Source organism: Balaenoptera physalus (assembly GCF_965194825.1).
Source record: "Balaenoptera physalus genome assembly, chromosome: 6".
Lineage (NCBI taxonomy): Eukaryota > Metazoa > Chordata > Mammalia > Artiodactyla > Balaenopteridae > Balaenoptera > Balaenoptera physalus.
This window is the reverse complement of record NC_138885.1, coordinates 99326402-99346984: the sequence shown is the minus strand read 5'-3', so window position 1 is coordinate 99346984 and position 20583 is coordinate 99326402. Positions and strand designations below refer to the sequence as shown.

Below are 20583 nucleotides of genomic sequence, written 5' to 3'. Positions count from 1 at the left end.
TCCCTGCCAGACATGTTCCCTCTCAGGAACCAGCAATTCCCTGTTTGTTTGGTAAACTCTTCTACAAAATTTCCACACGGCTTACTCCCTCACTTCCTCAAGTCTTTGCTTAAACGTCACCATCTCTGTGAGGTCTTCACTGACCACACTACTCAAAATTCCAACCTTGGGACTTCCTTGGTGGTCTAATGGTTAAGACGTCGCCTCCAATGCTGGGGGGAGGGGGGGAGGGGGGGAGGGGGAGAAGGGGGGGTTCGACCCCTGGTCAAGGAGCTAAGATTCCACACACCTCACCACCAAAAATCCGAAACATAAAACAGAAGCAATATTGTAACAAATTCAATCAAAGACTTTAAAAATGGTCCACATCAAAAAAAATCTAAAAAAAAAAAAACCAAAGTTCCAACCTCCTCCCCTATTCCTTATGTTTTCGTATGCTTTAAATTTTTGTTTATTTGATTCACTGTTATACAAGTACGTAGTTCGTAGGTACTTATTAATTACTTGTTGAAAGAATAAATTGAAAGTATGTTAAACCATGGTGAGTCAGATATCTTGTTCTTCAGGTTTATAACCACTTACCAATTGATTTTGTAATGACAGTATTTTTGGTGGGGAGGTGTGGATGTTAGTAACACCCTAGTAAGTTGAAAAGGAGAAGGAAGTGTGCAGGTATAGAACAGTTATGGGCTATTATTTCAAGGAATTTGGCTAAGAAAATAAATTGAGACTACAGATAACTAGAGGTAAAACACAAAGGAGGGGTTTTGTTTGTTTGTTTTTAATAGGTAAGGCTTGAGCTTGTTTAAATGCAGACAGTAAGGAGTCAGCAGAGAGAAGTGAAAGATAAGGAACACTAATACGGTAACTAATAAAAACTGGTAAGGGATGAGAACCAGAACACAAGTGGAGAATCAGAAGTGAAGAGAAAAAGGATGAGCTGCAACTGTAATCAAGTTGGTAAGTGATGTTAAGAGTTGAGGACACCCTCGTCTGTTATCTCCCCTCTGCTGTGTAACTGAAGGAGAGGTCACCTGTTAAGCGTGAAGAAAGAAGGAATGAAGGTTCCGAGATCTGAAGCCAATAGAGAATAGTAGAAAATGGCCACTGAGAGAATGCAAGTGACAGCTAACTAGCAAAAAGGAAACGACAGTTTAGTTCAGCTTTTAGAGCTAAGAAAGTGTATAACAATCAATCCCATCCATTTTATGTCTGTTCTTCTCATTACTATAAAAAAGAAAAACCAGACACAGAACAGTGCTTTCATTTGGCAGTTTACCTATTTCGAGCAGGAGATTTCCCAGCGTCCTCTTGAACAGACACAAGTCTTGTTGAAAGAGCAGTATTTGAGGAGTCTGGATGAATCAAACTATAAAGAAAATAAGAAAATACTGAGATGATTTAAGTGAGCTACAGGCAAATCCAATTTCAATAAAATGCTTTAACATTTAAAAGCAGGTTGTTTTTCTGCAATAATGAGCTTATGGGTCATTTTTGTTTTCTTCTTTTAGTTGAAGTGGAAATAGGATGGTTTTTGTCTTAAGGATATCAAATACCAAAAGAGTGATAAAGAGAGTTTATTAAGTATAATGGGTGTCAATGAAATAATAAAATTGGCTGTTTGAGTGACTTGTAGAACTCCTTCTCACATCACATATACAAGATTGAAGTGCTCTGAGGGGGGGCCGGAATCCTGAGTTCAAATATTTTATTCTCAGTCCCCATAACTAGGTGGAATAGCACTGCAGAGTCACACAAACCTAGGTCCAAGTGCAGGCTCTACCTCTTACTAGCTGTGTGACCTTGGGCACGTTACTTAATCTCTCTGAACTTCAGCACCCACATCTGTCAAAAGGAGAAAGTAGTGCCTACCACAGAGATATGATGGCTAAAAGAGAATGAACATTAAACTATTAGCACAGAACCTAAAGTTATTCTGCCTTTGACATCTATCCGGCATCTCCCAGGAAGCTTTCAAACCTGGTTTGTTTTATTAAATCACACTTGCCAATTCTGGGCTCACACAACAGGGCCAGGCATCCACATGGCATTGCTTACTGAAGTAAGAAATGAAGAATCCCTCTCCTTTCTTTCTTGTTCATTAAATGCAGAGTCAATCTTCAAAACTTATAAAATATATGTAAGGTATAAAGAATCATGATGCCACAAACACCAATGCACCCATGGAGCAATTTAAGAAAAAGAACATTACCACCGACTTTGAAGTGCTTGTTCCCCTGACCCAATCCCATTCCCTTCCCTGCCCTCAATGAAACTACTGTTGTAAATTTTATATATATCATTCTCCTCCTTTTCTTTAAGTTTACCATGTTTGTATCCCTAGATAGTGTATCCATTTGTATTTTTTTGAACTTTCTATAAATAATCACTGGCTATATCATATGTGACTTTCTTTTCTCCTCCACATTATATCCCCGAGATTCATACATGTTGAATGTAGGTATAATTCATTCATTTTTTACTTTTGCCTAAATTCATTGGTTACCTATTAATTCCTCACTCCATTAAGAGGTAACTGAGAAAATAACAGAAAGATGCTAGTTAAAACTTCAAGCACTTTGACATGGTCGTATGTGGTATGACGCATGAGAAAATTACCTAGCTAACGAAAAACAACCAGAAACTGATGAACCTAGGATTCTAATTCAAACGGTTCCAGGTAAAGAAAGAGTAACATCCTCCACAACCAGACAGTGCAGCATATTTAGACATACGAAAAAAGATGAAATGTTCCTCAGGAAGGGAAAAAACCTAATTTCATTTGCAAACATTATGAACACAAATCTTAGGAGGATCCTCCTTCTCAAAGAAGGCTACATTAGAAATTATTAATGGAAATAACTTCTGTTGCTTATTCAACAAATATTATCAGGATCATATATACGCCGTACACTGTTCTTGGTGCCAGGTGTAGAAGAGCAAACAAGAAAAAGTCTCTCCTCTGGTGGAGCTAACATTCTAATTAGTCAACATTATCACTATCCATAAACATCTTCTTGTGATCCTTCCTAAGGCAAGCTGAGAAAAAAAGGAGAAAACGGTGTATTTTCAGGAGACAATTCAAAGAAGTTAGGTGTTAACTTAAAGCACCCTTAGGTCACAAGACTATCAGTATTTATCAAATATAAATAAAATTACATGTAAGTGACAGTACCTTTGCCAGGCAAAATCATCCTCTAAAAATATGTTGCGGCTGGCTTTTCTACTCCCTACAGGTGTTCGGGGTTCACTCGGATCAAGTACAGACACAGAGGAAGCAGAATCTGAAAGAGCATTCAAGTCTTCACCAATGGAATTACTGTCTGTGGAATGAGCATAACTTAAGGCTATTTTTCTACAGTATGTACAGGCTCGGAGGTCCCCTAGGAGGAAAAAAAAAAGAAAATTAAGTAAAAGATAACTAATATATTACTTACCAGAACATATTAAACCCTTGGGTTAATAGTTAATCTAATAACAGAAACCATCCTCAAGTAAAGACTACCAAAAAAGACATCTTTTAAAAGTGAAGTAACTTTGTTAGCTCTGTTATATATTTTAAAAACCATCATTATGCAAAATCCATCCAGGTATCCAAATTACCTCAAATATTTATAACAAGAAAATATGACTCAAGGTACTAGAAAACTCTGCTAAAAGAATATTCCTCAGGGTTCCAAAAGTGAAGTAAGGGATCTATCAGAGACAGGAGGTTCAAGAAAAAAAAATTTTTAAATTGAGTACATAAATCAACACAAATAGAAGTAACACTTTTTCCCTAAATAACAAGTAAGGAAGAAAATGTTATTTAGTTATCAATATGAAGCCATGAAGAGTGGCCTCCACAAGGGGGCACAGTTTTAAAAACAAACTAACAAAATTGGCTTACAAGCAATATGAAATATGGGGGGGAAGTATAAAGGAAATTCTTATAGTGAAAGTAAGGGTGGAGATGAAATATTCTCGGGAAGACAAAAAATAAGGCTATTTAATAATTTTAAATGTATTTTTTTTCAGGATGCAGTCCTGCCCAAATGTAAGTTTTCATTTCTACCCTCTTTTTCTGTAACAATTTTTTGTGTGATTCTATAACAATTTAGTGTACTAAAAAAGGAGGTAAGATAATTAAACTTTACTAATAACATGTTATGTAACAATTCTACCTTAATTCTTTTTACCATTAACACTAGAGAACTGAAGTGACATGAACAAAAGACTTCTGAAAGTCAACTGTACTGCGTTTTTACCATAATTACTACCAAGTACAATAAAGGGTCTTTTATTTTTCATTTTAAGACAACTATTACATAGTACTCAGCTTTATTAAATTATGCATGTATTTTAAGCAAAATTAAATATCACTTGTTGTGTTACTCATTTCTAACACCATGATTCAACAGATGAATCTAAAGAACGATATCTCCAATCAAGAGCCCCCCCCAAAAAGTTGAATTCCAGTCCAGGATAAATGAGAGTGCTAGGACATACCACCACCGGCTGACCAAAGTAGAACTGTAGTAAGGAGATGAAATTACTTCCTGCAGAAAGGTCTTTAAGTTGCCATAACAAAGGCTTGGTTCTTACACTGTAAAGGAAATCTCCCTTCATCGTTCAGCTATTAGAATGAAAATGATCAGATCAATAAAGGGAGCCAACCCTGACCAGAAAAGTTTTCATTTCCTGAAGAATCCTCACCAGCAAGGGCCTACTGAGCGCATGCCTAAATTCAAGGACGTGGTATAAAGGTCGATGAGACACAGCCCTGCCATCAAAGAACTCAGTCCACTGGAGACAAGAGACACATACAATCAGAAAGTTGCATGGCAGATACAGAGATAGCACTGCTACACCACTATAACTTAACATTCATTGATCTGTTTCTATGTGCCTAGGTATTCTAGGTATTTATTTGGGGCCTGGATATACAATTGTGTCCAGAATTCATTGTCCCATCTGCAATGGTTAACTTTATATGTCAACTTGGCAAGACGGATTATTTGGTCCAACAGTAGTCTAGCTGTTACCGTGAAGGTTTTTTTTTTTTAAGATATGATTAACATTTACCATCTGTTGACTTTAACCAGATTACCCTCCATAATATGGATGGATCTCATCCAATCATTTGAAGGCCTTATGATCAAAGACTGAGGATTCTTAAAAAAAAAAAAATTCTGTCTCAAGTCTTATTTATTTATTTATTTTTGGCTGTGTTGGGTCTTCGTTGCTGCGTGCGGGCTTTCTCTAGTTGTGGCGAGCGGGGGCTACTCTTTGTTGTGGTGCACAGGCTTCTCATTGCGGTGGCTTCTCTTGCTGCAGAGCACGGGCTCTAGGCACGCGGGCTTCAGTAGTTGTGGCTCACGGGCTCTAGAGCTCAGGCTCAGTAGTTGTGGCGCACGGGCTTAGTTGCTCTGCGGCATGTGGGATCTTCCACACCAGGGATCGAACCCGTGTCCCCTGAATTGGCAGGCGGACTCTTAACCACTGCGCCACCAGGGAAGCCCTGTCTCAAGTCTTTAAGACAGAAATTCTGCCTGAGTTTCCAGCCCGCTGGCCTATCCTAAGAATTTCAGACTTGCCAGCTCCCTTAATCACTTGAGCCAATTCCTTAAAATAAATCTTTCTTTCTATATAAATGTGTGTGTGCTGGGGGGGTGGGGGGGGGCGTAAATACCCTATTAGTTCTGTTTCTCTGGAGAACCCTAATACAAATTTTGGTACCAAGAGAAGTTCTAGAGCAACAAAATCTTAAGGTTGAATTTTCTGAATTGGTTTTTGGGTTTCTGGAATTGGTTCTCTAATTAGATTTAAAGGCAATAAGTACTCTATTCCCAGTAGTAAAGAGAATGCTGATAGTCCACGGTGTGATGGGGCAACAGAGTCACGTAAAGTATCACCTATGGATACTCCTAATCAAATACTTATAAGAGGCAAAGACCTGATTGACCATGTACTGCACATCTTAGAACATTTTTGTCAAACTAATGAGTATGAGATTAGCTGCTCCTAATTGCACTGGACAAAAAGGGAAAAGAATGACATCAGGAATTCAGATTCCCAGCTCAAGAACTGTACAATGTACCTGAAAGTGTCTATGTCTTCCCTGAAAGAAACCATATACAGCTGCAGAGCTGAGATTGCTGAAAGTCAAACCAAGAGTCTCATCATGCAAGTGACTGAACCACAACACACACTGAATCACTTAACCTTACAGTGCGTCTATTAAAGTTAGGGCATCTATTAGAAAGGAATGAGATCCTGAAAACTGGAAGGGGATATTTGGGGAAGCTGGGAACACTGAACTGCCAACTTCTACTTAGTCTTCTTTGCGAGTAGAAGTAGCCTTTCCACCCTGTCTGAGATTAACCCTGCTTTGCCTGAGAAATTCACAACGGCCTCCCATGAGTTAGCTGCCTTGCAAGACCTTGCTTATTCTCCTCAGGACCCACTCCCACTACCCTCTTTGCTTCTAGGCCTATAATAAGACTCAGGTCCCCTGAAAGGAGAGTTATAAAGTGTGACCCATGAGGAAGTACACTACATTCCAAAAGAACTACATGATTTTTCCAATTTAGACAAACAGAAACCCAGGGAATACGTGTGGGAATGGCTACCAAGGGTATAGAATAATACTGGAAAGAACATAAAGTCAGATCAAACTGGATCTATTGATATGGACCCACTAAGCAGAGATTCTGGATTTAATGTTATAGCTCAAGGTGTTCAAAGGGGCTCTAACAGTCTGGTTAATTGGTTGGCTGGCTAAAACATGGACCAAAAGTGTCCTATACTAAATGAAGTTGAAATGCCAGAATTACCCTGGAATGCTATAAAGGAAGGGATCCAAAAGCTTAGGGAGACTGTTAAGAGCAGATTTACCAAGTAAGATCTGCTCACTTGCCCCAGGAGGATCCAGGGGACATACCTTTCACCATGACTATGAGAAAAAAAATTTTGTGAGGGGAGCCCCAGCATCCCTGTAGAGCTTTGCAGTCACCCATTATAGTGGGAACTGCTGGTGCTGAACTGGGTAATCTAAACACACTGGGGACCACTGGATCCCAGGTTGGCAGGGGCAGAGTGGTGGCATTTAATCGCCAAAGACAAGGTAGGCATGTTACCAGAACAGACATCAGAGTCAAAGCTGTAAGCAGAATAGTGTAACATATACAGAGATCTATGACACATCTGATCATGGTGTTCCTAAAAGTAAATGGGTAGTCTTCTAAACTCTTACTGAATTTGTATAAGAAAAAGAGTTCTAGATCAAGTGAACAAAACTCAAACTTGAATCAAAAAGAGTCATGACCCCTCAACCAATTCTCAGACTTAAGCCATTTACAGACCCAGAATTCCTTGAATGAAGGGAGGCTGGGTCACCTTGAGGAAGGACCCCACTACACTGCCAAAAAATGTATACTGTTTATCTTCCTAAAAGGCTTCCCCAAAGGACCTATAGCCTTTCACCAGAGTGACAGTGCATTGAGAAAAAGGTAACAGTCAAACTTTTAGGAGATGACTGGACTTTGGCACTGAATTAACACTAATTCCAAGAGGCTCAAAATGTTACTATAGTTTCAAGTCACAGCAGGGGCTTACAGAGGTCAGGTGATCAACAGAGTTCCAGCTTAGGTCCATCTTACAGTGGGTTCAGTGAGTCCCCGAACCCATTTGTGGTTATCCCTCAGTTCTAGAATATATAATTGGAATAGACATACTCAGCAAATGACAAAATCCCTACATTTGTTCCTGACCTGTGGAATGAGGGCTATTATGGTAGTTCTGGCCTCCAGAACTGTGAGACAACAAATTTCTGTCTGTCCTAAGCCACTCAGTTTGTGGTATTTTGTTAAGAAAGCCCTAGGGAATCCATACACCAACCATATTAACAAGACAGGATTTTATCCTAAAGGTAATGAGAACTCTGAAAGGGTTTTACACAAGGGAATTTGACATGATCAAATTAGCATTTAACAAGATACTGACTAGAGTATGAAAAATGAATTCGAGATAGGGAAAAACTAAAGGTAAAAAAATCTTTTAAAGGCTGCAGCCATAATCTGGATGAAAGATAACTGGGGTCTGAACTCTGAAGCAGTTTAGGTTAAAAAAAAAAAATCTTTTTTTTTAAAGTGAGTAAGGCCAAAAGGAAGATCTACATGATAATAAAAATAACATGAGAGAGATACTAAGTGTTCTCGGACTTCCCTGGTGGTTCAGTGGCTAAGACTCTGCGCTCCCAATGCAGGGGACCTGGGTTCAATCCCTGGTCAGGGAACTAGATCCCACATGCCGCAACTAAGAGTTCACATGCCGCAGCTAAAGATCCAGCATGCCGCAACTAAAAGATTCCCGCATGCTGCAACTAAAGACCTGGCGCAGCCAAAATAAATAAATAAATATTTTTTAAAAATTATATATATATATATATACACACACATATATACACACACACACACATATATATATACACACATATATATACTTTAAAAAAAAGAGAAGTGTTCTCTTTTTGGTAACTTCTGCCCACCTTCTACTTCCATTCCCTAATCACTACACACACCGTTTAGTTTTTTTTTGCTTCAACAAATAATTTTAAATCTCTATATTACTAAAATTTAGGGAAGAATATGAGTAAATGCAATTTGCTAAAGCACACTGTCATATAACTCAAGGAATATCTGTATTTTGTAAAATAAAAACTCTCATAATAATATAAATTAGTGATCACTCCAACCAACTTGTCTAATAAACATTAACGGTCCCATGGTTTTTTGGTAGCATCTATGATACACTGTCTTTTACTCATGTTATTTATGAATATCCCCATCTACTTTATTATTTGACTATAAGGTCCTTAAAAGCAAAGCCATGTCTCCCTCATGTTTGTACCCCCCATAACTCACAAATGATGTCCAAAATTTAAAAAATGACTTAACATGGGTACTGTATTATAACTATCTTATTGTTATGACCTTTAAAAATTGTAAACTTGTCAATACAGCTCATTTACCTGTATAACCCATAAATTTTCCAGGGATTTCTTGATTGCAGCAACGACTGCAGAAAATCTGCCCACACAGTCGGCAGTGGTGTCTGCGCCTAAAAGTGGTAAATTTCTCATTACAGTCATAGCACTCTTTACACTGGCTATCTGGCATCCAGTATTGCTTCAGGTCACTATCCTGTAACAATAAAAATGTGTGAAGGCTTCTTGAAACTACTGATTATTAAAATGCAATGGCAAATGCAATGCTAATCAAAATCCTAGATTTCTTTTGCAGAAATTAACAAGCTATTTCTAAAATTCATATGGGAATGCAAAAGGTCAAAATGACCAAAACAATCCTGAAGCAGAATAAACGTACGAAGGACGTATAATGTCAGCCATTAAGATTTATTCCAAAGCTACAGTAATTTTCGACAGAGTATTAGTGGAAGGAAAAAATGGAGCTGTGGAAGAAAAAGGAGAGCCCTGGACATATATGGACTCACCCTCACACATATAAGTGGATTTCTGACAAGATCTGTAATGCAGTCAGTGAAGGGTGGTCTTTAAAAAAAAAATGGTGCTGGGACTTCCCCAGTGGTTAAGACTCTGAGCTTCCGCTGCAGGAGACACGGGTTCGATCCGTGGTCCAGGAACTAAGATCCCGCATGCCGTGTGGCACAGCCAATAAATAAATAAATAAATAAATTTTAAAAATTTAAAAAATGGTGCTGGGTCCAACTGGACATCCATGGGGAAAAAAATGAATCTTGATTCATATACTTCACACAAATAATAAAGCTTCTTAAAGAGACTATGGGAGAATATTTACTACCCCGGGCTAGAAAAACATTTCTTAAACAGAACACAAAAAGCACAATCCATAAAATGAAAAAAATTGATAAATTAAAATTAGGAACTTATGAGTAAAAAATATGGTGTCCACAGGTGAAGTTAGTATTAACTGAACTTTCTTTCAAGTGGCATTGTACCATTTTTAGTGAGTACCGCATGGTCCCCATGTAAGTGCTTAAAAAGTAATCTTCTAAAGCCTCTAGACAGTACCTGGCTCTTCCCCTCCATGATTTCCTTGAGGCGTTTTAATACTGTGCTGAGGCTTCGGAGCTGAACAGCTGTACGAGGGTCATGACCTCCAAAGGCAGGTTCTGCCTTCCTTCTGGTATCTGAGTCAGATTTACAAAACAAAATAAAAAAAAAAACTACCTTAATAGTCTCTACCACCAATGCAAAGTACCTCTTATTTTTAGCATATATCAATACTTACGTTCTCCCAGCCAGTGACACAGACTGAAAGTTAAAACTAGTCTCTATAAGGGTAAGAGGCTGTTGAAAGTGTTTCTTATTACCATGTGAAACACTGCTTCACAAGCAAATGAGGGCTACCTGAGACAAACACTGTCTGAGACCACTGATGATTTTAAGGCCTGGATGGGAGCTTCACTTAACATGGCCCAAAATTCATTAATGATTTCTTGGGCCCTTCGGTCCTGCTAGAAATACCTGCGAGAAATTTAACAGAAGGAAAAGCAATTCCCGTGTGTTATCCTAGCCCAGTCTCTACAGTCAAACAGGTCAGCAACAGGGTTGAACAGTTCAGTTCAGTCTGCAGACCACAAACCCAAAGGCTCGTGGAGTAGATCATCAGAAAGGAGTTTAATAGCCAACCCCATAGTCTGACAGACTTCAGAACATCCAGGATGGTAATTTATCCACAAACTTCCCTTCATCAATGTCCAAGCAGACTTCTCTTCCCCAGAGAATTGCTAGAACCCCAGTGCTACCCTTCCCTGCCACCTCCCTACTCCTACAGTTCCAAACTAGACGGGATCACTTGCTCTTGAAACAGCAATACTGAAGCCAGTCCTGTCAATAATAAAACACGCCCATGTTCCAGCTTTGTGTCCACCAAAGCTGTCATGTATCATTTCCTTATTTTAGAGCAAGATTACAACTGAAGTTTCTACCTATTCCTGGCTCCAGCAGTTATTAAACCTAAGGATGAAGTAGAGGTGGCTTGACAAAAAGGATGAACATTCTTATTAGCTTAAACTCATTACCCTAATAACCTATGGTAAAGCAAGATGGAAAACAGCCCTCTCTAAATCCTTCCCAAACTCACTTGTTTGCTAGATTAGATTTAGGCGTTCTTTGTTTTGGTTGAGTGGGAAAGAAAAGATTACAAAAAATGTGAAGTTGGTATCTAAATCTAAATTGACGAAGAACTTTCCAAGATATTAATTACGGAAATAATTATCTAAACAGCACCTATGTTAGAAAACTTTGAAAACTTTATCTTTCTATAAATAATATCTTAATTTCAGCAGATACCTCAGATGTGTTATTACTAGAATAAAAATGTATGTGTATTAGAATGACCAAATTGTTCTTCAGTCTCTATGATAAACCAACTCTCCATGATTTACCAATTGAAAAAGGAGACAGACGAAGCTGTTAGAACAGTAAGGCTGTGCTCCCATGCACAGGCAACAATTAATTGTGAAGCCCCTTGCATTTAGCCACTTAGGAGTATGAGAAAGTAAAAACAGCATCATCCACAGAAAAAGCAGGAGCAAGACTGTTCCTGGAACCAACAGATGATGGTTTCATCATGGATGAAGATGAAAGAAACATGAGAGAAAATCTGGTCTAGCACTCTGCCCTCAAGCAAATCATCTTAGTTGCTTCCCTTGTAAAATGAATATTAGAAAATTAAATAACTTCCTAAGGTCACAGAGCTAGTAGATTGTGGAATCACAGCCTTTTAGTAGGAAAAGTTTGGTAAAACAGTCCCAGGCTTGTGAAACTCAAATGCCTCTAGCAGCTAAGGCAGAATCAAAGAATCAAGTGGACTTGATAAAAGACAGTAAGGAATGGTGGGGATTGCAGCAAACTAGACATTACAAGCTCCACCTAGTGATATTTAAATTAAAGTTTATCAAAACACCAAGGCAAGGTTTGGTAGGTTGTCAGTTTGTAACCCCTAAATGATTAGATTCTAGTCCAACTCCTCAATTTTATAAACAAAGAAATCCTATGCTTGACTCAGTATAGGATTTAGTCAAAAGAGCTCCCTTAACAAAAATAGGAGTGTTGCCACAGGCCAGGTTCAAGAGCTAAGGAGAGTTTAAGGTTAAAAGTGGGGATGGTCTCTTCCCTCCATCCATTTGGAGTAAAGAGCTCACTTCTCTCTCTCCCCCTTCCTACCTTCTGATTCTTCCTTCCAAACAGCTGATATGACCCAGGCTGAGTCCCTTTGCCCTGGGAAACCTACAGAGGTGATACAGCCAGCTCCGCTCCAGTCCTTAGCGTGAAACTCTTCTTCTGCTTGGTTTCTCCTTCTCCTCTGACCCACCAGAAGAAGGTTCTGAGCCAAGTCTCAACTAGCAATAAAATATCCTTCTGCCAACAACCATCACCTGTGCCTGCCTACTGTTCACTCGAAGACCTCACAGGGAAGACTGGCCAGACAAGGCAGGATCTGACATTCACGGACACCTGATTTCCAATGCTACATCCCTTTCCCTCTCTTATGCTACCTCTCATTGCCTTTCTCCTGTCACCTTGAGTTGGGCAAACCACTGCACTGAGTTTAATAATCTAACAGAAATGAAACATAAAAGAACTCACTTTATCTAGTCTGTGGATTCAGGCTGATCCCAGTCTGTACTCAACAGAACAGCATGAAAATGAAGGACATGACCACACAGCAGACCAGGATGGAGAACAAACAGGCAAGAGGAGCTCAGCTTATCCAGCCACACTGACAGTTTGCACCCCGACAAGGACAGAAGGCCAAGAGCAAGTGGCAGCCCACTAATGGAATTGAGAGACTTCTGCAGCCAGAGGCATGCACATCACATTACACTGGCCACCCCAAGAATAGATGCAGCAGTCAGTCACAAAGTTGAAACTAACCTGTGTTCTCCTGGGGGTGTCGCAAACTGTCCTCTGCTGAAACCCAAGCAAGTAATTAATCAAAAAACAGTCAAAGAAAGCTCTGCCTTGCCTAAAGTTTAATGAAATGTTTAAGAACTCTTGTTTAGGTATCAACAGTTATCCAGGTAACAGTTTCATTAATTCTTAAGAGCACCTGACTATTCCAAATAGCAAAAAAGTTAAGTCAATAAACAACCTGCAAAACACAATGACTGTGGGAAAAGTCTAATACACAGAGAGGAATGAAACGAGAACAGTGTCATACCTAACACTGAAGATCGCCGCTGGAGCTCCTCATTAAGCTGTTTTTTATAAGGTGTAGGTGATCTCACAGATTGTGTCCTTGAAGGGAGCTGAGGGCTGGTCCAACTTCCACTCAGAGACTGTTGCTCTCCCTGAGCCCCTTCTCCTCTCTCTGCAGCAAACAAAAGCTTGGAATTATTGGAAAAACTAAGACTCAGAGTTCAGCAAAGAGAAGGAAATAGATGAGAATTTTTTAGGAAAGAATGTGTACTTGTATTACATGCCTAAGTAAAAATTAGGTTTTTCTTAAAGAAAAAAGAGAGAGAAATTCAAAGAAGGTGGCAAAGTTACATCCTTGGTATATGTGACCTTCAGTTTGTTTCACTTTTTTTTTTTTTTTTTTTTTAAATATTTATTTATTTGGCTGAGCCGGGTCTTGGTTGCAGCATGTGGGATCTAGTTCCCTGACCAGGAATCGAACCCAGGCCCCCTGCACTGGGATCACGGAGTCTTAACCACTGGACCACCAGGGAAGTCCCTGTTTTACTTTTCATTAGAAATTTCTTGAGCATATTTAAGGAAACAGAATGCAAGCTCCACAAGAAGGCAGTGATTTTTTTTGTTGTTCCGCTTTATTTATGGGATAGATCCCTTGTACTATTAAAATAGTGCCCAGTGGATAGTAGGTGCTCAATAAATATATGCTAAATAAAAAGATTACTGTCATTTAATGGCTAAATGTAACGTATCCTAGACAGGATCCTGGAACAGAAAAAGGACATTCAGTAGAAACTGAAGAAATATGAATAAAATACTTACTTCAGTTACTAATAATGTATCAATAATAGTTCATTAATTGTAATAAACGTACTCTACCAATGTAAGATGTTAATAACACAGGAAACTGGGTGTAGGGGTATATGAAAACTTCCTGTATTATTTTCCTAATTTTTCCATAAATCTAAAACTATTCTAAAAAATAAGATTGTTGCAGTTTCCTTAAAAAAAAAAAAAGATTATTGTCTTCAAAATGGACTAACAGGTTTTACAGAGCTTTAAACATGACTGCTAATAAAAGTCAGTTAATACTATTAAAATTTCTACTGAGTTAATTAAACTATTAACCCCCAAATCCATTACAACTAGAGGGATTACTTTCTAACACATTTCAAACAATACAGGCAAATATAAAGCAAAAGATGTAGGCCATGTTTTTTTTTTTTAATTCTTCTAACAAGTAAAAAATATATTACTTAAAAAGAGCTCATTTTAAAATTATCTTTTCATTTGGTGTCATTAAATGTATACCTTAACAGATCAACAACAAGCCTGCCGACAGCTTTCAATTTTTGAAAAATATGAACCCTTCCTCCCATGTGCTGGTCCTTTAGTTTCACTGCTTTAATTAAAATCTTTTGGCTATTAACCCCTAAAAGAGAAGAGTCCATTCTATGAACTTAAGAAAACTGAGATATATTAAGAAAGGAAAAAAAGGAATGCTAACTTCTCTTTAAAAAGAGACCCCCTTTTAACATTTAGTTTTCAATTCTGATCTTCAGTTGCCAATAATTAATAAGATTAAAGTGAAAATTCTAGCTTTCTCTTCTTATGCAGTTAACCCCAGTGACCTATGATTATAAAGCTACCTCCTTGTTAATATTTCACTTTCTTGCAAAGACACAGCATGAAAGCTGAACAAGAGAATTTCAGAGAATCAAGATGGTAGGGGCTCTGATCTTTAAGAATAAGTCTTACCTTTGTTAAATCGAAAGAGATTTACAAAAGAACTATACGCTGATTTAAAAGGAGGCTCGTCCTGATCAGGAGTCAAAGGTTTGAAGTGTGTGAGATGAGAAGGACTAGTAGGAGATCGAGGCAAATCATTAGCAGAGTCCAATGGAGGGGAAGTCTTATCATCTGTGGCCATTTCATGAGTCTAGTAAACAAAAGAAATAAGCAAAAGTAAGTTCCTCAGGAAGCCCAAAGGTTGATTCCAAACAGCATCCAAATATCTAGAAATCTGACTTCAAAAATTCAGACCTAAAAAAACCAACGAGTAAATAAATCTAGTTCAGCATACACTCCAAATTAAGACTCGAAAACACTGAAGTCTAGATCATAAGGAAGAGTCTCAATTGCCTAAAACTAGGAACATATAGTCAATCTCATTTTCAAAATTACTATTCAAATACAGAAAAATACCAAAATTATTAAAAATTTGAAGGCATAAATGTGAGCAGGCAAAAAGGAAAAAAGAGGATTTTCACATGATTTATGTAGTTTTCATTTTAAGATTTTTTTTGAAAAAATAGCTTTTTAAAGGGGGAAAACTGGTTTTACACAAGCATACAAATTCCTCAAAGTTTTATTTTACTTATTTCAATGTTTTCTTTCAAAAAAATATAAAAAATGAATATTTCCAAGAACAGGAAATGAAATAGTCATCCCTTAACGACATTTCCATATAACCTCAAAAGTTACCTCAAACTATGCCTCATCACCTATAAGAACTATCCAAATCAACAAGCTGATTGATCCCCATCATATGTCCTCCTAGGCACAGGAGCCTGGTTTTTCTCCTTTTAAGCCTAAATTCATAGGCATTAAAATGAAGATCTTAAAGGGTTTTTTTTTTTAAATAACCAAAAATTATAATTCAACCAAAGCTGTAAAGCTAACCACATCACCAGATGCAAGTAACAGAAAAGCACTGATGTCTATTTTCTGCCATATTGATTAATACTTCAAAGAGAAGACCATGAATTATGCATAACTCATTAAAATGCTATAGCTTGTAATCTAATTTATATTTACAAGGAGGACACTACACTCTTACAAAATGCTTTTCACTTTCAAAATCCTATCTACCATCTCATTTCATTTTTATAAAAGCCTGAAAGATACAGAGCTGGGCTTATTACCACATTTTACCTCTGAAGCAACCAACGTACACTGAACCTACAACAACTTTCTCGAGGGTCACATAGCTAGTCAGTGGTAGAGCTGTAACTAGATGCCAAGTTTTACCCCAGAATTACTCTTTATTTTTTCCTGAGGGCAGCATTTTATTTAATTACTTCTTCTTTCAATTAAAGAGATATCTCGAGTTTGCTTTGGTTTTGGAGGCAGACACTCTTGGTTTCAAATTCTGACTCTGAAATATCTTAGCTGAGTACATTTGGGTAAGAGCCCTGTGAGATATGTATTACCATCTTCATTTTACATAGTGGAAACTGAGGCTTAGGGTGATTAAGTGGGACAGTATATGTGAAGCACGTTTAGCAGAGTGCTTGCCCATAAAAGGCACAGAATTAGTCTTTAGAGCAAAATTATCTTGTAGCTCTTCCCAGACTTTCAATTCTGGCCTACCTGAATTCTAACTACTCAGGACACTGCCAAATTAAAACTTTAATTGATTATTAATTAAACAAAGCAAAAATAAAAGCACTGATGAGGAGAATGTTGGCAACAAATGTTTATTGGAATGGAGGGAGGGGGAAGAAAAAGAGGAAGGAGAAGAGGAAGGGGCAGAGGACGAAGAGGAGGAAGGGGGGAGGAGGAGGGGGAGAACAGGAAGAAGGAAAGAGGGAAAGGACACGTCCTTCTAAAGTGTCTTGACAACCCATATTCCAGCATAAAGGATTGGGAAATCAGCTGGTGATTGATCAAGTGTAAACTCAAAAAGGTAAAAAGAGGAAAAAAAAAAAAAACAGAGGGTCCTGGAGAGAAAGAATAATGTGACAGCAGTAACAACCTGAAGGCCTCAGAGAACATCCTATATTCTACTTTGACGCAAGTAACATGAGAAGGAGAGTTAGCAACCTTCCTAAAGTCTTAGCATCACACCTAAGGGTCACCCATGCAGAAACTTTTATTAGGTTCTGAAGATGTGAGGATAAAAATTACCATGCAAACACTCACCAGTGTAGTTTCTAAAACAATACAATCACACAGGGTGAATATTAATAACTACATAATAATACCAGGACCCTGAAAAAACTACCTTACAACTCTTATTCTGTGGTAGCTTAATAACTAACTGTCTGTGACATAAACTAGGATGCTTTCCTATCTGAGAGGTAATTAGAAGCAGTCACTTACTCATTCAAAGACCTCTCATGTATCACCAGCACTTTGCCTCTTCTCACTTGAATGCGACTAGTATATGCAGACCCACTCAGCACTATCAAAAGGCTTGTCAGGAATTGAAATTTAGAAAATAAGTCTGCTCTACCAGCCAAACCAGAATTTTAGCGAACAGAAAAATGCGAGTATCAGTTCAGTCATTTCTAAGTACAGTGTTTTTTTTTTTTTTTTTAATACTCAATATATCTAACAATGCAGGACAACTGAATACTAGAAATGTTAGTTTCCATCTACAAAGATTTTTTTGTTCAATTTTTGATCGACGTACCAACAGATGGAGGTTTTCTAAAGGAAAACCATATGATCCATATTATTCTTCCCAGAAAGAAGAAAAAGAGAGGACACAGGAACGCAGTCTTGCTCTGCAAAAGAAACTTAACCCGCCCTTCTTTGTCACAAACTCGAATCTAACCGAAAGGAACTAAGAAACTTTTTTGTAAGAATCCTGATAGTGGGAGTGCCAAAAATCAAGACTCAAATAAATCAGAAATAAGACACTACAATATACCAAGAGACCACCTCTACTGTCAATATCGGAGTAGTTTTACAAAAGGATGCACTGAATCAGTACGGGATAATATAATAAATACACTCACCAGATAAACAGGAATAACTGGACTAATACAGAATGCCAGCATTTCTCATATTTCTTGAATGCCTTAACAGTGACTTCTACATAGAACAGAAGACCCCTAATTCCTAAAAATATTCCATTCTCATCCTTTTGTTGAGAGCGTTCTAAACAAGGGGAAAATACTAACTGGGAAATCAAGTCTTCTCCTCAAGAGACTCTGAAACATAGGTACACATGGAATAGCCTCAAAGAGCAGAGGCAAGCATTTAAGGAGGTATATACATATCTGAAACCCCACTACCGGTACCGTTTCTGCAGACGAGGAACTTTCTTGTCCAGCCTACGCATACACCTCCGAAACACAGGCTCAGAGTTTATCCATCAGAGGGAGGAGGAGCTGGACTATGCATCTCCGAAATAAGTTCAAGTACACGGGACAAGAGAGGAGCAAGAGAACTCCAAATGCTTCCAAGGAAACCTCTTCCAGAACAGCCCCACCCGGCTCCCTTCCCCACTCGCCAGACAAGCGGCAGCCGGGGAATCAAGGGAGCCGCCTGAATGCGGGCACAGGTTCTCTGCCCTTCCTTGCCCAGCCTCGGCCGCAGCCGCGGCTACAAAGCCCCAGCTCTCGCCTTCACTTCAGACTTCCCCTCCGCTCCGGCCCCAAAGCTTCCTAAACCCGCCTTCTTCACCACTCTCAGGCCCAGCCGGCCGCGCGCCAGCCCCCTCCCTTACCTGCGCCTCCCGCCGCGGCCCCGCCGGCCACCCTCCACCCCAGACCCCGCTTCACCGGGTCCAAGCGCTGGAAGGCAGCTTCAGAGCCCAGTGCCGCGGTTCTCAGGCAGCCGGCGGTTACGGCAAAAGGCAAAGCTGCTTACATGGTTGCTGCGGCTCCTCTCGTCCGCCACCCCCCCAGGCTCCGCCCTCTGTTCCTCCTCCCCTCCAATCCGTAACTCTCCCGGGCGCCGGCTCCGCCCTCCCTGCTCCGCCCGCACGACGTTCGGATCAGATGCTCAGGCAGAAGAAGTCGAGCCCAGATAGAGTCGTGCTCGACACCTTGACCGAGATTAGGCCGCCTCAGCCTTCCTAGAGGAAGCCACGGCGACTGCGCGCGTGAGCGTCAAGTGTACTGGGTCACGGGATGGGTGCTGGCTGAACTGCGGTTACCGTATGTGCCCGATGATATGGGCACTCATAATATGTTACAGCGCTCAGCGTTCTTACGGACTGACATTCACTTGCGTAACACTAGCGCCTGAAGCGAATACTGTTATCAGACTTGGGTGACTCCGCCAACAACTAGCCAAGTAACCTTAAATTACCAATTTCTTTAGGCTCCAAGCCTCTTATCTGTAAAACGGAGCTAATGATAGTACCCTTCACAGATAGTTTTTTGAAGATTAAGTAAAACATTGTACGTAAAAGTTTGTAGACATTTGGCGCAATGTCTAATCTGGAATAAGTGATGTTAGCTCTATAGCTATTTTTTTCACTCAAGTTTTGTGTTGCAGAGACTGGCGCAAATAATGTTACCAAGCCCCGTATTGCTCGGCCGGGCTAGCATTATCCATCATTTTGTCCTGCTAGAGTGTTTTGCCATTAGCTGAAGAGAACATACCAAAACCTGCTGACAGGATTGTGGGACTTGGCAGGGGCAGTCAGAAAGGAAGTGAAACCCAAAGTGAGGTGCTGTTTTAATTAAACTCTGCAGACCCATTTTCCCCAAGAGTTTTGGCAAGTTCCCACCCATTTCTCCTTGAGCTGGGTCTTTTCAGCCACTGGAGAGTAGCATGGAAGCCTGAAGGCTGATAGCAGTATAAATGCCAGTCGCCACCCTCAGCTGAGCCCCTCAGCAATCTTCCTAGGAGTCAGCAGTCAACTTCCTCTTCCATTCCTCACTACTGCTATTCCGCACCAACACCACCTTGACTATCATTCTCAGCAAGAGAATCTCATCTACCTGAGTGAAATAGCCGAGGTATTGGGTGCGATCCCTAACTACCTAACCACCCCAATCACATTTACCTGCATTCACATCCACCCTGGCCTGACTCCTGCCCTCATTTCTGGGAGAAAAGAGCCTCTTCTCCTGCTCAATCCTCCCAGCTCTCAAGCCAGTGTCTCCTCTCTCCCCTGGGAGTGTCACCAAGTCCAAGCTCCAACTGCTGGCAGCGCGACAGGCCAATAAATCGAGAGACGAGGTGTTGGGGCAAGCGACTTTATTCAGAAAGCCAGCAAACCAAGAAGATGGTGAACTCGTGCCCCCAAAGAACCATCTTGCCTGAGTTAGAATTCAGGCTTCTTTTATACTAAAAGGGGAGGGAGTGAAGTCAAACATTTCCTGGTTCCACTCAGCCTCCACACGAGATGTGTTAATTTCTTCCTCCCTGCAGCCATCCACAGGTCCGCCTGGTCAGGATGTTTCCTATGAGCTAAGCAAAGGTATTTTAGCTTAATACTCATTACCTGGGAGGCAGGATTCCCAGAGATGGGGCATTATGTATAATTTAAGCTTACAGGCAACATTTCTTTAGTGATTAACTCATAATAGAGTACAAAGTGTCTTCCCTATTACAGAAGTCTGTGCCGTCTCTTCAACCTCTCTTTTTCCAATGACTCTTCCTCCTTAACCTGTGAACGTGCTCAAGTCTATGCCTTCCAGAAACAAAAACAAAGA

The 20583-nt window shown here is 39.7% G+C and overlaps 2 protein-coding genes across 12 annotated transcripts in view; one reads left to right on the top strand and one right to left on the bottom strand.

The window, feature by feature from the left end:
- The window catches only part of PIKFYVE (phosphoinositide kinase, FYVE-type zinc finger containing), a 76699-nt gene extending 57849 nt beyond the window's left edge, over positions 1 to 18850 (bottom strand). For 4 of the 11 annotated variants that reach the window (XM_082466881.1, XM_082466882.1, XM_082466874.1 and 1 more), the window contains exons 1-7: positions 14942 to 15122; positions 13209 to 13358; positions 12923 to 12958; positions 10052 to 10170; positions 9011 to 9182; positions 3176 to 3383; positions 1280 to 1369 (exon numbers count right to left, since the gene is read on the bottom strand). In XM_082466881.1, the coding sequence (XP_082323007.1) occupies positions 1280 to 1369; positions 3176 to 3383; positions 9011 to 9182; positions 10052 to 10170; positions 12923 to 12958; positions 13209 to 13358; positions 14942 to 15113 (947 nt within the window). In that variant the 5' untranslated portion in view covers positions 15114 to 15122. Of the gene's footprint in view, positions 1 to 1279; positions 1370 to 3175; positions 3384 to 9010; positions 9183 to 10051; positions 10171 to 12922; positions 12959 to 13208; positions 13359 to 14941; positions 15123 to 17287; positions 17922 to 18213; positions 18620 to 18641 lie in introns of those variants that run through there. The other 7 variants (XM_082466883.1, XM_082466876.1, XM_082466877.1 and 4 more) reach the window with 7 other exon arrangements.
- Positions 1 to 20583, top strand: part of LOC309663405 (gamma-crystallin B-like) — a 309600-nt gene that overhangs the window by 200210 nt on the left and 88807 nt on the right. The window lies entirely within an intron of this gene.